The following is a 16266-nucleotide window of genomic DNA, read 5'->3' as shown; positions in this document are numbered from 1 at the left end:
TTTGGGCACCAAGGAACCAGTATTCTTTGGGGTGCTTTTCTAGTCTCCTCTGCTTCTCCAATTTTCTCATTACCCATATGTACACAAGCAGGCACTTGCTATAGCTAGTTGGCCCAGAGTGGACCCACCTAAGGGACAACTGTCCAGTTACTGGGCCTAATCAGATTCTCTTTTGGTCTGAATTCTTTTGATTGCAAGTAGCAAAACCCTCAAACCCTCACCTTAAACTGGCTTAAACAGAACTGAATGTATTGGCTTATGTGATCAGAGTTCAGGTACAGCTTGATCCAGAAACTCAATCTCTTTCCACCCCTCTGCTCTGCCCCTCCCACCCTGCAGTGGCATAATTCTCTGGTAGGTTCCTCTCCTTTCCAGGGCCACTGGCTGCTCTGAGCTTACAGCCTCACGGGCCAAGTATAATTCAAAAACCCACACTCAGTTCCTAGTCATACAGACTCCCAGATGACTTGGCTTGGGCAAAATGCACTTACCGTGGTGCAGGCAGGGCTTTGGCTGGCCAGACCATGATCTTGTGACTGACTTTAGCATCAAGGCTGAACTGGGCTCCCCAGGAAGCACAGAGGCTGAGCTTTGGTCAAGCCTGGGTCCAGTGAACACTGTGTTCACCATGGAGGCTGTCTCTTGAATATTTGGGATCAGGCAAGTGTTATTTGGATCGGTCTGAATGTATAGGATCAAGGTATAGGGGTGTCATGTTTGGATCATGAACTCAGGAAGCAGAGAAAGTACTTGACAGAGCAGAATCAGGTGGGCTCAAGTGGAGAAACTGAATGTAGGACACCAGCTACCTGCCCCAGTACTGGTGACTCTTCGGCTCCTGGCCCAGCGCTGCAGAAAGTCCAGCAGCACTTTCAGGCTTGATTCTCTGGAGTATCTTTGTATCCTTCCAGCAAGTCCCCATTTTCCTGAAGTAGCAAATTAGTTTCTCTTCTTGGCAATCAGAGAGTCTGTGATAGCGAAGAGAAGGACCAGGGTTGCTATTGGACTATCTCTAAGGGTCTCTCCAGGAGAGAAGCACCCAGCTCCTGTTGAGACAGAGCAGAGCCTGGCATGGATTGAGTGTTGTACATTGAGAGAAGCTGCCAGCTCCTTGCAGGACAATTAGCAGCAGTAGGAAGAAGAGGGTCATTCTTAATCACATTAGAAAGGACACTAATGGGCATCCTTGCTGAATTATTGCCTGCCCAGCCCATTCGTTTATACAAGAGCCTCTTGGCTGAATGATAATTGATCACTCAGCCCACATCTTGGAACCCCAATGCACTGAACAGTCCCAGTGTGTTCATTCAGAGCCAGCTTTTGGGGGCACATTTCTTTACTAATTTCCAGAGTTGAATGTACTGCTTGTTCAGATGCTAAACTCTTCTATAATCATTTCATTCTTACTAATATACTGTTCTTAAGAACATTTGATTTGGAAAGACCTTGTGTAATCAAGCAAAAGAGAACACTTGTCTCATGTAGCTTTGGCCGAGATCGCACGTTCCTGCCTCCCCCTCCCTGCCCTTTAAGGCTTCACACTGCCTCCTTCAGGAAGCCTTCCTTGATGGCCTCCATATGCCTTCCATGCTGCTTCTGTCTTATGCCCATTGTGCTTCCCTCTGTCATAACCTTTATTCTGTTGGCCTATAGATTTTGTCTTTTTCTATGTCTGTCTGCCTCACTAATGTGTGAACTCTTTAGCACAAGTACATAGCTTTTGCTAATAATGGCTGGTTTTTATTTGCATCCCAAGCCAACTGGCCGATCTTAAACACAATCCTAGAAGGGAGGGGCTATGTTTCTCCTCATTTTGCATTTTGAAATTAAGGCACATGGAGAAACAATTTGGAACAGCAGATCTTCCAGGAGGGTCTTGCTTGAAATGTCTTTGGATTACAAGAACCCACACCAGTGTGGACCCCACCATGTCAAACACCCCAGGTCTCAGCCATCATATGGGGTACCCCACTCAGTCTCCTGCCTTGGGCAGCGCTGCCTGGTCCCCAGCCCTCACGAGACTTGCTTGCCACCCTCTCCACTGGTGGAAGTTTCCTCTTTGCTCCTGGATGATAGAGGCAGTTCCATCTGACTTCAGGGGTGTCACCTCACACTGTCTACATATTAACATGTGTCCGATGGTGTTTGGAGGCAACAGGGAGAATTAGCTACTTTGTCCTCACGGTGCCCACCAGAAGTCCCACTTACCTTGAGAAATTGCATTTAATTCTTCTTTCACCAAAGTCTCAGTATTCAGTGGAGGGAAGAAATTTGGAAAACCCACAAAACCATAATGAAACCAAGAAGACAGTAAAGATAATAAAAATCTACCCACATTTGGAAATCACCTCTGTTCATGTTTTGAGGGATAGAGGGCCTTATTTGGGGGGGATAGAGCAGTGCACGTACACACATACTTTTCAATATATCCTAAGTAGTGCCTGCATTAAATTATTTCAGAATAATTTCTGAAAGCTTCCCTACCCCAAGAGGATGTGACTGGTATTTATTTCTGTGAAGAGAGAACTGGAAGATTTTCCTGCTTTCCCAGGGAGGGTGACACAAGCCATAGCTTCTGTGTTACAGTGTGAGTAAGGTGGTTTTAGCAAGTGGGAAAAAAAAAATGCATGATACAGTACATATATGTCCACTCCAGAATGTGTGATTGCATATTATGCTCTATATAGCATTTAATGTGCATGTATATATAAAGTATGTGACTCAAATGTTCAGGCTGGAACATGTGACTGCAGGATGAAGTCATATTTCTTTTAAATTCCCCAAACACAGCCCCCGGAGCCCCCAGCAACTTGATTGCTGGAGATCAGCTTCATCAGAATGAGTGCAGCTATTTCTGAGTCCCCAGGGAAGGCTCACGTGCCCTCAAGGACTGGCCCTGGTGATTTTCTCCATGCCCCTGCGTTACTGCCCCTGCTGACCCTATGAGGCCACCAGACTCGGGCACGGCTGCCTGTGGGTGGTCTCTGTCACCCCATTAGCTTGGGGTGGGGAGGAGGGTGTGGGGCTTCTTGCACTTGCCTATTCAAAACCAGAATGACACTTGGGCCTGTTCCTTATGTCCCCTTGTCACCAAGGCCAGACTAGCATGTTAGTGAAATGGCCAGCGGTGCTGTGAAGGCGCAGCATGGGGGAGAAGGCACAGTTGGTCACGAGAGTTTGTAGCCCCCAGATGTGGCACCAGGACACTCAGGCCCTGGCCCAGCCTTGGGACAAGGGTGTCTTCAACCCCTTGAAGGGACCACCTTGCTGCTGTCTCTCCTCCTTCATTTTCTGGCTGGGGCTCGTGTTGGCAGCACGTAGGACTGATGGCTGTGGTGGGCCTCTGGCTAAGCAGAGGCTCTGTCATGGGCCTGAGGGAGCTGGAGGGTCCATTAGCAGAAGGGAACTCACAAGTCCTCTAGGTCCATTTGTACCTGGTAGTCATCAGAGATAGTCCTGCCCATGCCTTGTCTAGTCCTGGACTTTAACTCAGAGCGAAAGGGGTGCTTCGGGTAGGTGACAGGCCAGGTTCGCAGCAGCCCTGGCCTGTGGATGAGATGCTTCTGGAGCATATGTGCAGATGCAGAAAGTGACAGACGTCCTGCCTCTCTGGGGCTGGCGAGGGCGCAACCTATCAACTGCTCATCTGTGTTCCACTGGACATCTGAGCAAAATTACCTGTGTCCATCTGGCCATCCATCGATCCATCCTTTGTAGAAATGTATCTCAGTGACTGTGTTGGGCCTCTGTAGTGGGGTAGGGGCACAGCAGTGCACACAGTCCAGCAGATCCCTGGCTCGTGGAGCTTGTCCTCTGGTTGAGAGGAACAGATAAAGAAGTACAGGCCAGATGGTGGCTGTGCTGGGAAATAGCAGTGACAGTTGAACCAGAAGCTAAAGAGATTGAGGGGACAAGCATTCTAGGCAGAGGGAACAGCAATGACAGAGGCCCTGCAGCTCCACCCCTTTATTCTGTGACATCTGGAACATGGCTTACCCCAAATTCAGCATGTCCTCTCATCCCTCCTGGCCTCCTTGGCCTCCTTCCTGTCCTGTCCACATACCCCTGAAGTGAAGAGGCTGCAGGTCAGTCTTTGTGGATGATTGTAGATGGCTGTCCCAGGGAGAGCAGGCTGGACTGAGTCTGTGCCACTTCTAAACCATTTGTTCCATCTCCTCCTCCTTGAAAGGTATGTGGGGTGGTGTGGCAAATCTCAGTAAATAATGCATTTCCATTTTGACTAGCCGGCCTCATTTGCATAACCCAGCCAACTGAAACGTCGTTTTTCTCTGGCTAAGTTATTTATCACCTTCTCAGCGTTTGGCTGCAATAATATCACTCGATCAGCGTGGCCATACAGTAATTCAGGCATTTTGTTCTAGCAACGAAGACACTTATAGTTAATAACACATGAAGCCATTTCATTAAAAGGAAAGTTTTGTTAGGATACATTAACATGGGCTGCCAACCAAAACACAAATCATTTCATTCCTCGGATATTAAGGAAGCAAAATGAGTTAGGACCAAGCCACTTTTTAAAAGATTCTTTGTAATATTAATGTCATCAGACTGTCTTTGTCTTTAACTGTCTGCAGCAAAGGCATTGGAGTCTGGAGTTTGCAGCACTTGATTTTTCCCTGACCATGTGGCCTCCGCTCTGGGCAGCGTCGCTGAAGGCCCAGTTTGGACGTCCTCACTCTCCAAAATTTGATAGGAAAGTCGCCTGATGTTTGAAAGGGACAAGGCTTCATTGACCTGTGTGAAGGAAGGGGCCGTCCTGCCTGGTTGTTTCCATACCTGCGGTGTGCAGGCAAGCATTTGTCCCAGAATTTTGTGGCCCTCACGCCGCCAGGCTGCTCTGCAGGGTCTGCTCTTGCAGAGACTTACAGCCTACATCAAGTATCTCCCGCGAGGTCTTCCTCCTAAAATAGCCCTTGTGTCCGGGAAGCCTGGTGCTGCTGTGACAGCCAGGCTGGCCTGCAGCACGCGGGAGGTGTGACGAGCTCCTGAGTCATACTGATAGGGAGCAACGCACCCCAGGTTTTGTTTCAGTTCTTGAACACCCGCCCAAGAGGGTCATTGCCCAAACTCTGCTGTTTTTGTTGACAGTTTTTTGGAAGCAAAGGGGAGGCTTAACTGCCCGACCCACAGACAGTGCATTGTTTGTGTTTCTTCTCCCGCCTAGCATTTGACAATTAATTAGGCATAGTAATTACCTGCTTTAATTTCATGATTGCACATCCTATAATTACCCCTAATTCTGTAATGGGGAAGTTTGTGTACACAAAGGCAGATGACGATGAAGGTGATGGGTTATAATACAGCTACCGCTGCTCACTGCCAGTCAGGCGCAGCCTCCCACAGCCTCCCAGCAAGATGGGTGTTGTCCCCATTTTACAGATTGAGAAGTTGAGTCTTAAAGTGGAGTATTACCCCCAGAGTTACAGCTCGAAAGGGGAAGAGTGGGGATTGAACCCGGCCTCTCTCCCTCCACCGCCCATGCTGTTACTCCGCACCCTGCTCCCTCTCACAGGCAGGCTGCAGTGTGCGCTGGCTGACAAGCCTGCACCCAGCAAATGCTTAAAGCACATCTGGGACTTCAGCTGACTTCAAAGGCGTGTTTAACTCTTCATTCTCCCTCTGCCTGTCTTTACCCTTCTCCTCCTGCTCCTTCCCTCCTGCGCGCATAGATGCAAGGGGGAGTTTTGAAGAGGTGAATTCAGTAACCCAGAATCACTTGGCTAGTAAGAGATCGAGTAGGAATTCCAATCAGGTTGTCTGAGACTTGAGGCTGAGTTGACTCTGGACCCCTCCAACACAGACATCTGACTTCCAGTCAGGTCACTCATTATAGCTGAGTTTAGACATCGTAAGACCAGAAATTAGGATAAAAGTTCACCCTTCTGAGGACAGTGAAGGCATAGCTGTTATTTTTGCTTTTGAGTTTAAGTCCAGGTTTAATATGTCAGGTGCATAAATCTTACATGTATAGTTCAATTAACTTTTACTTCTGTGTACACCTGTGTAATAACCATTGCACAGAGATAGAGGACATTTGCAACACCCAGAAGGTTCTTTGTGCCCTTTTGTGCTGTGAGTAAGAATCATAGATATTCTCCTGTGTTTTTATCTAATAGCTTTATGATGTTAGCATTCACATTTAGATCTATGATCCCAAGAGATCATTGACCAAAAGATTTATAATCCCAAAAGAAATGGTATAAAAGCCATGTGCATAAATACCCATAGCAACCTTACCCATAATTGCCCAATTGGAAATAGCTCAAATGCCCATCCCAGCAGAACAGGTAGATAAATTATAGTATATTTGTGCAGTGGAATATTATGCAACAAAGAACACGGACAATGGATTCTTCTGCACAACGATACAGGGATATCCCACAAACAGTGAAAGAAACCAGACACAAAGCATTCTCTGCATGATTCCCTTTAGATTAAGTTCAAGGACAGGTTAAAGAGCCCAGGCAAGAATGCCCAGCAGAGCAGGTGGCTGTGTTGACTGGGGAGGGACTTGAGAAAAACTGTGAGGGTGCTCCGGTGGGTGTTCTTAATCTTCTCACTGGACTTTGTTCATTGTGACCTTCCCGCGCCCAGCTTCTACTTACCCCTGGTGCTGTTAAGTTCTGACCTCGGTATTCTTCCCAGTGGGATTGAAACCTCAAACCCCAAACTTCCTCTTAAAACAGAAGTTTTTCCCCAATTCCTGATTATAGATATTAGCCTCCTATTTCATTTTCTTTTGCTGAGTCAAGGAGATTGGACTTGAAGTGGATTTTTATTGCTTGTTTTAAAAGGGAACTTGGGTTTTGCCAAAGAGGTCAGCTCTTTGTAGTCCTCCAAGGAGTTTTTATCTTTGTGGCTCAGGCAGGAAGAATCAAAGCCTATCAAGCTTAATTTGGAAGAGGGAGCCCTTCAAAGTAAAACAGAGCAAACAACTTAACAATTTGGGGCATAAGCCCTTCCAGTTCTTCAGTGAAGTAAGTTCACAACTTGGTTAAGTGTCTTTCTAAGATAACAATTTGCAAGCAAGTTTCCCCTGTCAGCAAGTTTCCCCCTTTCTGGACTGTCCTAAGGACAGTTCAGGCCACTTAAGGGATTTATTGGCATTAGATTCCTGAAGGGAGAATGTGAATGAAAAGATGCAGCTGGAACATCTGGAACCAAGAAGATCATTCTGAGGACACATAAGCTGCCCCAGAAAGGGACATTTGGGCCTCAGAAGTATCAGCAGCTGCTGAGCCCAGTGCCAACAGTGCTGGCTCAATCCCCAGGGCCTTGGGAGACACAGCCACTACTGTGTCTGTGATGCAAAGTATTCGTCAGCCTGGGCACAAGTCCTTCACGTGCCTGCTGCCTCTGGAAAAATAAGGTGTACTCTTTGAACCCCGCCTGTGTCTCCAGAAGGAGCGTTTACACCATGAGTGTGAAAGGGAAGGCATAGGCGGGTGTCTGGCCAGTGTCCAGCACATGGTGGGTGACTCAAGGGTTAGTGTTAAGGGGATTTATATTTTATGGGAGTTCTGAATAATGTCATTTTACTCTCTTGGGTTTGGCAGTGGGTAACCCCACTCCTGGTGAATTTCTTCTAGAACCTCATCACAATGACAATTAGAGAAATCAGAACTGGCTCTGCCCCTCCCCCCGCCCCCCCCCTCCGTCCCTGACAGCAGAAACTGAGAACCAGGTGCTTGGGCTGAGGCCTTGGTTGGCCTCCAGGGCCCTCCCTGTTAGCCCCAGGCCTCCAGATAACATGGAGGCAGAAGTACCCATTGGCCACTTTTCACTATGGAGTGGGCCTCAGTCTAACTTAGATGCTGGCCAAGTGGGTGGTGGGCCATCGGAGGGAGCCAGAGACCTACAAATGAAGGTGCAGTGGATGCTCATCAGGGAAGAGGGCCCTGGGGAAACCTCCAGGTCGAAGGTGTGGGCAGGCGAGCTTGTGCCACGGGGACAGCCACGGAAGCTGGTGCGGGCACAGCAGGAGGAGGCTCAGCGATGGGCTTTTGAATGTGTGTGTTACGAACAATGTAGAGTCACGATTTGTCAGCCACATCAGAGATGCTAGTACTTTTAATCTGTTAAAACCTGACTACTCTAATCGTCAGCTTCAAAGGTTCGTGAGACGCGTATTGACATTTACTGGTTGTGGATTACCACAGCTATTTACCACGGGAGGTTTTACTCTCTGGGCTCATGTAATATTCTAAACTCATGTAATTTTCTAAAATGCATTGGCTTCTCCCTTGCTGTTTCCCCTTGTCATTTTGTGGCTGTGTGTCCCCGGGAGGTGTTAAGGCCTGGAAAAAGCTGATGAAACAGCTCTTACATTTTGTACCCTCAGAACATTCTCTCAAAAATCACATATTGATAAAAATAAAGACATGTTCTGCCCAGTTGTGCTTATCCCATCCGGATGTCATCTCCCTCCCTCCTCCCCCAGATCTACTTCTGCCCCCCCAGCGGTCTACCACTGCTGCCGGAAGCAGGACACTCAGGGGCGAAAGCCTTCTCTGGGATTAGTTGCTGGCCTCTGTAGCTCTCGGACAATGACACACAGCACGTGGTTCCCAGATGAGTTTGATTTTTACACCCCCGTGTGCCCCTTGAAGCTCAGCAGTGCCACTGAGCCCCAGCTCTGCGCAGGGAGCGAGGCGAGCATGGCCGGAGTCTTGTCCAAACCCCGCCCCTTTGTCCTGAGAGTGTTTAGAGAAAAGTTTACATTTTCTTCCTCTCTTCCTGACAGGTCTACATCCGGATAAAAGACGATGAGTGGAACGTGTACCGGCGGTACGCGGAGTTCAGGACTTTGCACCACAAGCTACAGAACAAATACCCTCAAGTGAGGGCCTACAACTTCCCACCCAAGAAGGCCATCGGAAACAAGGTATGTCCCGGGAGCACCCCTCGGCGGCTTGCTCCTTCCGTTTTTGATGCTGGCGGCCGTTAGGAGACTGTCCCCCTGACCCCTGAACCCTGGTTTTAGGTTGGCAATGGTCGCGGTGTGTGTCCTAGCTCGGCACCACCATCCGCGTGGTGATTTGTTTCTGGACGTCCTTTTCTTTCCCTAGGGCTTGGCAAGCTTATTCTGGAAAGGGCCAGAGAGTAACTATTTTTGGTTTTGTGGACTGTGGCGTCTCAGCTGAAAATACTCACCTCCACTGTCACAGCGTGAGTGGCCAGATGGAAGGGACACGAAGGGCCGTGGGCCTGTTCTCATTTATTTTTAAGACAGGTGGCAGCTGGGTTTGGCCTGTGGGTCAGTTTGCGGATCCCTGTTCTGGATCAAAATATTCTGGTTCTCGTCCATAGCTGTCAGAATATTTATTTGGACTTGGATGTGCAAGTACAGCTTTCTCGGGGAGCTGTTTATTATAGGGCACCTTTGTTCCCCCATGAAGGTTCATGATTTATAGACATTATTTGATTCTGTGTGTTCATGCAGGACCCCGGAGAAGGGGGCGTGAGCCCTCCGCAGGCTTGCTGGTTGACTGGCCTTTGTTCACTCTGCAAGTGTTTGGCGAGCACCTGTTACGTGTCCTGGTGCAAGGGGCCCAGCCCCGAGGAGACCGGCCTGGGCCCACGGGATTGTCTGCTCTCTCCTGGCATCCTCCCGTGGCCCGTGCTTGCTTGGAGTAGCTGTTCTCCATCTTGGCTGCTCAGTGGATCACTTGGGAGCTTAAACTACTGCCGAGACCCCCCTCCCAATCCCACCTCCACCCCGCTCCTGTTTTCACGGGTCTGGAGTGAGGTTGAGCCCAAGGAACTGACCAATTCCCCGGGTGATTCCAGTGTGCAGCCAAGATGGAGACGCCCTGGTTTTAGGTTAGCAATGGTCGTGGTGTGTTTACTAGCTCGACCGGGACAGCTCAGTCCCATAGCTGATGTCTAGACCCCTCTCGGGACAGGAGGAAATTGAACCTGGTGTCAAGTTCCCTGTCATGGGAATGAGCCCGTGTGGCCCTTGAACTTGTAAGTGTTTGGTTGCGCCGTGATTGTCTTCGATCCCCTCGTCTCTGCACGGACAGCCCCCAACTCAGCAGGTCTCAGCTCAGAGTCCACGTCCCCAGAGAGAGGCCTTTGCTGACCATCCTTGTCAGCCCTCCACTCTCTCCTGGCCTGGACTGTTTGAATTTTCTTCCTTACAGTTGCCATTAACTGAGTGACTGATCTCTGCACTGCGCGTTGTCCGTCCCCTGCCCGGGGCTGGCGTGAGGCGGGAGGCCCTAAGTGTTTCTGCTCTCCCAGCCCCTAGGACAGGACTTGATATAGCGGCAAACCTCCTGGCCTGGGTGGATGAACGAACAGAAACTAAATGGAGACGTTTCCCTTTTATTTTCTTTTTTTCACTGGGTCTCAGTGCAGATTTTAAAAATCTAAATTCCAAAGTGAGTGGAATAATTTTCAGGGTGACTTGGGGGGTGGTTCTCACTCCACTTTTGAGTGAATAGTTCTTGCAGACTGGGCAAGAGGCCAGTCTGTGGAGATGGGAAGTCGGCTCTCCAGCCATGAAGGGAGCTGACCTTCAATAAAAAACTCAGGGGAGCTTTTTCTACAGGTCATTCCCCCATGAAGGTTCATGATTTATAGACATTATTTGATTCTGTGTGTTCATGCAGGACCCTGGAGAAGGGGGCATGAGCCCTCCGCAAGCTTGCTGGTTGACTGGCCTTTGTTCACTCTGCAAGTGTTTGGCGAGCACCTGTTACGTGTCCTGGTGCAAGGGGCCCAACACCGAGGAGACAGGCCTGGGCCCGCGGGATTGTCTGCTCTCTGTGCAAATGGGCTCTGCCAGCATGAGGGCTTAGATGGCTCCCTCGGTTTTGATGATTCTACTAAAAGTCTGCATTATTGCTCAGTGAACAAATAAGAATTGTGAGCCTGTCATCCCTTCTTGGGATAATGGAGTCGGTCTCTCAAAGTTCATTTGCCATTAAGGCAGGCAAATCACTTTCCCCGGAGCCGCAGATAACTCAACTGGTTGGAGAAATTATGCATTAAAATCCTCATTAAAAACGCATACACCAGCCTGTGGAGGAGGAGCCGATGGGCTTTTGATGAAAGCTCCTTGGAAAGCTCCTTGGCTGCTCCTTGAGATGGGCAGATTTCCTGGGATGGCAGGACCCCAGAGACTGGTGATAAGGGGTGTCGTTAGCCACCCTCGAGAACACAGGGTTATGGTGCTAGGTGTTGGGGAGACAGAAGTTCACCAGTCACGGTCTTAAAATAGGCAGGTAAATTGTGCTCACAGAGGAGTCCTTGAGCGAGTGGAGGATCCCTAGGGAGTGCTGGTGATGCTGTGTGTGAAAGCGGTGCCAACCCAGGGGGCATCTTTCCTTCCATGCACCCCGTTTTCCCCTTACATCTTCCATCAGCTTCCTGTTGCTGCTGTAACAAATGACCGCAAGCCCAGCGCTTACAACTGCACGCGTGTGCTCGGAGGTCAGGGGGTCAGAAGGCAGCTAGCTCTCACTGGGTGAAAGTCATGTAGCACAGCCTGTGTTTCCTTCTGGAAGCTCTAGGGGAGTGTCTGCTGCCTTGCTTTTGCCAGCTCCTGCAGGCGTCCCACACCGCTGTGCTGACTTCCTTCTGTGGTCACATCTTCGTCTGACCACAGGAGTGGGGGTGGTGGGGCCCACCCAGGTAGCCCAGGCCCGCCTCTCCATTCCAAGGTCTTTAACATCATGATTCCTGCAAAGTCCCCTTTGCCATGTAAGGGAAATATAGCTCCCGGGAAGTAGGGCATGGCCATCTTTTGGGAGGCATGTTTTCATCTGCCACTGTCTCTCTCTCTCCACCTCTCTCCTTGCCCCGGGGTCAAGAGCTATGATCATGATCTCACTTTACAAATGACTGGGCAACCCAAAGTGAAGTGACTTATTTGTCCAAGGTCATCCTGCCTGGCAGTGTCAAGATGCCCTATAGGCAGATGGTGTGCAGCACACCAGCCACTCACACACACACACGCCTGCCTTGCAGCACGCAGACCTGGTGGAGCGGGAGAATGGAGGTGATTGAGCCACAGTCCTGCCATGCACATTTACGTGACCCCCACGGGCACTTATGTCAACCACGAATGGGGTCACCCATCAACCTCAGGCATAGGGCCTGGGAGCAGGTGGGGCCGGCAAGGTTGGCTCTCCCTCTGCAGAACCGCCCACCACCCACTCATGGAGGAGCCGTTTCTCCAGCCCAGAGTGCTACCCTCACAGTCAGTCGCAGGCTTGTCAGCCTTCCTGGGCAGCCGGCATGGAAGAGGGGTTCCCTCAGCTGCGCTCTGCCAGTTCTGAGGGTCAAAAGAAAGGTAAGAAACAAAAAAGGTTCCTCTGGCTGTGTGGTTCAGGACAAGTTATTTGGCTGCTCTGTGCCTTAGTTTCCCCTTCTGTAAGGCAGGATAGACATTACAGTGGTGATGTTTGCACAGTGCCCACAGCTGCTCCTGCATGTGCCAGTGCTGTGGCCAGAGCTGTGGCCAGTGTGTTGAACAAGAGCCAGCCAGGCCTGCAGAGTGATAGAGCAAGGAGGAGCAGAAGCCCACTTGTTTGTGTGCAGGAATGCCAGCCACCCTGTATCAGGCTTGCCAGGTGTGCCGGGGACCCTGTAATAATCATTTTCTCACTGTAAGTTCTTGTCCTTCCCCATATAAAATGTCTTACAGATGAGGGAAGTGGGCTCGGGGGCTGTAAGCACCTGACCCAGGGCCCGGGGACTGTCGAGAGTGATGCTGCCGCACCGCCTCCCCTTGGCCGAGGGGCCTCATCAAATCACACGCCAACCTGGAGCCAGGTGTGCAGTCACGAGATATCTCTCTGTAGAGGCACAGAAGTGCAGGGGAGTCTGCCAGGAGCACCCAGTGCAGACACCCCACAGATCCCCGCACCCACTTGGAACGGAGACTGGCGAGCTCAGGCACCATCCTGAGGCTGAGGGTTTTCTAGAGAAATCTGGGAGAGGAGAGCAGCTCCACGTTTATGAAGCCATCAACTCCAGCTTGTTTGTCCCTTGACACTGTGCCAGCCACCATGTAAATAGTCCCTGTACTTAATGTATTAAATGAGAAGAGAGAGCTCGGGGCACTCTACACGACAGCTTTGAGTTCCTCTCTAATAGAGGAGAAACCTCTTAGGGACATCTTCCGGGAGAGCAGTTGTGAGTGTTATCCTGCCAGGAAAGTGGTCTCAGGAGAGAAACACTGCCGAGCCCCAGATGCGTGTGTGTGCACACACATGTGCAGATGTGGATATGGGTTTGTACAAGGGAGCTCCTGGGAGGATTTTTTTGAGATCAAATTAAAATCCAGTCAAAAGTCAAGACCATTTTATAAACAAATAATTCAGAGCCAGCACCCAGACGTGTATTTCCACTCTGTCCTCATCCTGCACATCCTTTGCGTGGAGCACAGGATGAATTCAAGAGAATCATCTTGGGGTCTCAGGTCACAGTCCTTGTAGGTCCTGCCACCTCCAGGAAGCCTTCCTGAACTTGCAAGTGTCAGCTCTCTCTTGTCTGTGTTCCTTTCTCATGTTCTCTCATGGCTGCCAGAGGCCCAGCTCTCTTTCCTTATTACCCCGTGGAGTTAGAGAGCAGAGCCAGGCCCATTTGGTCTTTGCCTTGTCTGCATCTCACACCTTGCCTGACACAAAGTAGGTGCCCAGTCGAAGAGCAAATGAACTCAAACTCTAGCAGTTGGTGGTGACACCAGCGTGGTCAGCTCATCTATCCTCTTTTCCCCAGTTTCCAGGATAATGGCTCATTGAAAGAAAGATGTCAGGCCTAGTCTGCCCTCTGGATATATCGACACAACACTGGGACTATTTGCAGAAGGCTCTGTAAGGACTTTGCACATTCCTGCTAACAAGGATAAACCATTTGGCTCAGGGGGAATCTGTTCTTCCCGATTCACACACCAGATTGTCCTGCAGCCCTGACTTAGCATGTCTCCGCCTTGCTTGAGGACTGAGCTCAGCTAGCTTGTGTCTATTGATTTGGAACTTGACATAGATTATAAGGCACTTGACCCTCTGCTGGGCATTAAGTGTTGTCCAAAATATTTCCGGAGCTGTTAAATTACTTGTTTGTCATTATCCGTTTTCTCCTTCTGGCTGTAAAGCGAGCTCTTCTGGCTTCTGAATATACTTAACCCGCATCACAGCTGCTTTTTTCCCCTCGAATTTTTGGACAGCTGATTAAAATCACTACCTAGAAGAGTTCTTCTCAGCTCTTACTCTCTTTTGAATAATTGAGAATAATTGCTGCCTTCCCCTTCAGAACTCCATTAATATTTGAGCACTGTGTATTGCAATCTTGGCTGATCTTTAGCAAGCTGGGAAAAAACATTTTTATTTTCTTAAATCCCACCATGTCAGTTATTTCCCCGCTACCAGCTCTCAAGGTTCAGGATCTCTTGTGTGTGTGGTGACCGTGGGAAGCTGTCCCCTCTGCCTGGACTTTTCTGGCTTCTGTTTAGAAGCCAAGCAGTAGAGGGGTCCAGAGCTTGGGTTGTGGAGTCTCGCTGGACTCAGTTCAGAGCCCACCTCTTTCTCTCAAGCTCACCTCTGACCCTCTGGATGCCTCTGTGAGGCTCGGTGGTCTAAGCTATCACATGGGGCAAGGACTCTTATTTCTTGTGCTGAGCCACTCTCATGCAGGAGCTCTGGCCCCGGATGTGGATCCAGAGGAAGCCCACACACCAGCTCCTCTCCTGCAAGCTTGAGCCTCCAGGGAGTGCTGGGACAGCTTCCTTGGCTGCTTGGAGAGCCAGCCTACTCTGCCAGTGCTCAGCGACATTACGCTTAGCCACCCTCCGGGAACTTTCTTATCATTTAATTTCTCAGCTCTTGTGCCTCCTGAGGGAAAGTGAAGCTCTTTTCTTGTAATGAGTTTAGAGACTTTTTTGAGTTAAATGCCTGATCCTCATGGCCATGAACATGGAACTGCTTGTGTCATAACGGAGCCCTTGATGCTGGCTCTTAGCTCTTCCTCATGCACCAGGCAGACTTACTCTCAGCAGCAGGATATTAACACGCCCTTCTTCCAGTCAGTAGTGCCATCTTACTAAGAATAGCAGCTACTTACTGAGTGCTAACTACATGCCAGGCAGCGGGCCAAGGACTTTGCCTGCACACTCCCCTTTAATCTTCTCAAGTTGGCAGCCGAGGAATTTTCCTTCTTGCCTCACCTCTGTCACTGTGCAAGTCTCCCTCTTAGATCTTGAGCCCTCAAGCTCTTTTTTGCCTCCGGACCTTTGCACATACAGTCCTTTCTAGAACAGTCCATCCTCTACTGTGTGCAGGCCATGAGAATAGAGCAGGGAAGTAAACAACAAAGGGGACAGACCGTGCACACACAAACCAACATACAGGAAATTTCTAACAATCTCTGAATAGCCTAAACCTAGTAAAAGAGACTAATCTTTAGAGCTGACTAGAGAGGTCACCCAGGTCTTACCTAAGTTGCAAGTGGAACAGTATGGAATTCATTAAACTGCAAATTAAAAAGATATTTTTTTGTTCCTTGCTGCCAACAAAAATAAAATTACTCAGTCTCCTACGAAGGGCAATAAAGGTATAAAAATAGTGATGGTAGTGGCTTCAGGTAGTGGTCAGCCATCATTTGGGCTTAACCTTCTGCTGTTAGGTGTGACTCTGTGCTGGGTGATGGGTCCGTAGTTTGTTTGGGCCAGAAGCTAGAAAAATGAGCCAGCCAGCCAGGAGACCTGGCATTCTGCTTAATCCTCATTTCTGCCTTTTATCTCCCCCCTCGCCCACTGTTCCCTCCTACAGAGGGAAGTCCCTGCAGAAAGCCCAGACTGGAGTTTTGTGCGGGCATTCTTCAAACTGGAGCAACAAATAAGAAATGACCCTGCTCTCTGGGCCGCTCCCTCAGTAATACCATTAGTGTTCAGGGAGGTCTGCAGAGCTATCAGTCACACCCTCCCCATGGCTTTGGGGACTGTTACAGAGACCTCAAATATATTGATTTTGGAAACAATTGGATATAACTCTTTTTTCTTTCCAGTGGGTGAGGCTTTAGGCTCTTTTCCCGGTGACTGTGTGCAGGTGACTGCAGTGTGACAGTGGTGTCACTACCCAGGCAGAGCCAAAGATGACCTCATTCTTCCCAGACCCTCCACAGAGCAGTTGCCTACCAGGGATTCCCAAAGCCTCTAGGCCACCCTGCACATCCCTGGTCAGCACCACGGACAGTTCCACCACCACTGCCATTTGTCTGGTTTCCCACACTGGATGC

The 16266-nt window shown here is 49.6% G+C and overlaps 1 protein-coding gene across 2 annotated transcripts in view; it reads left to right on the top strand.

The window, feature by feature from the left end:
- The window catches only part of SNX29 (sorting nexin 29), a 296663-nt gene that overhangs the window by 241426 nt on the left and 38971 nt on the right, over positions 1-16266 (top strand). For both annotated transcript variants that reach the window (XM_054693831.1, XM_037507581.2), the window contains exon 19: positions 8765-8905. In XM_054693831.1, the coding sequence (XP_054549806.1) occupies positions 8765-8905 (141 nt within the window). The remainder of the gene's footprint in view (positions 1-8764; positions 8906-16266) is intronic.

The sequence above is a fragment of the Talpa occidentalis genome, unplaced genomic scaffold (assembly GCF_014898055.3).
Source record: "Talpa occidentalis isolate TD23 unplaced genomic scaffold, MPIMG_talOcc4v2.1 talOcc4.12, whole genome shotgun sequence".
Lineage (NCBI taxonomy): Eukaryota > Metazoa > Chordata > Mammalia > Eulipotyphla > Talpidae > Talpa > Talpa occidentalis.
The sequence above is the reverse complement of the archived record's forward strand: the minus strand, read 5'-3'. Positions and strand labels throughout refer to the sequence as shown.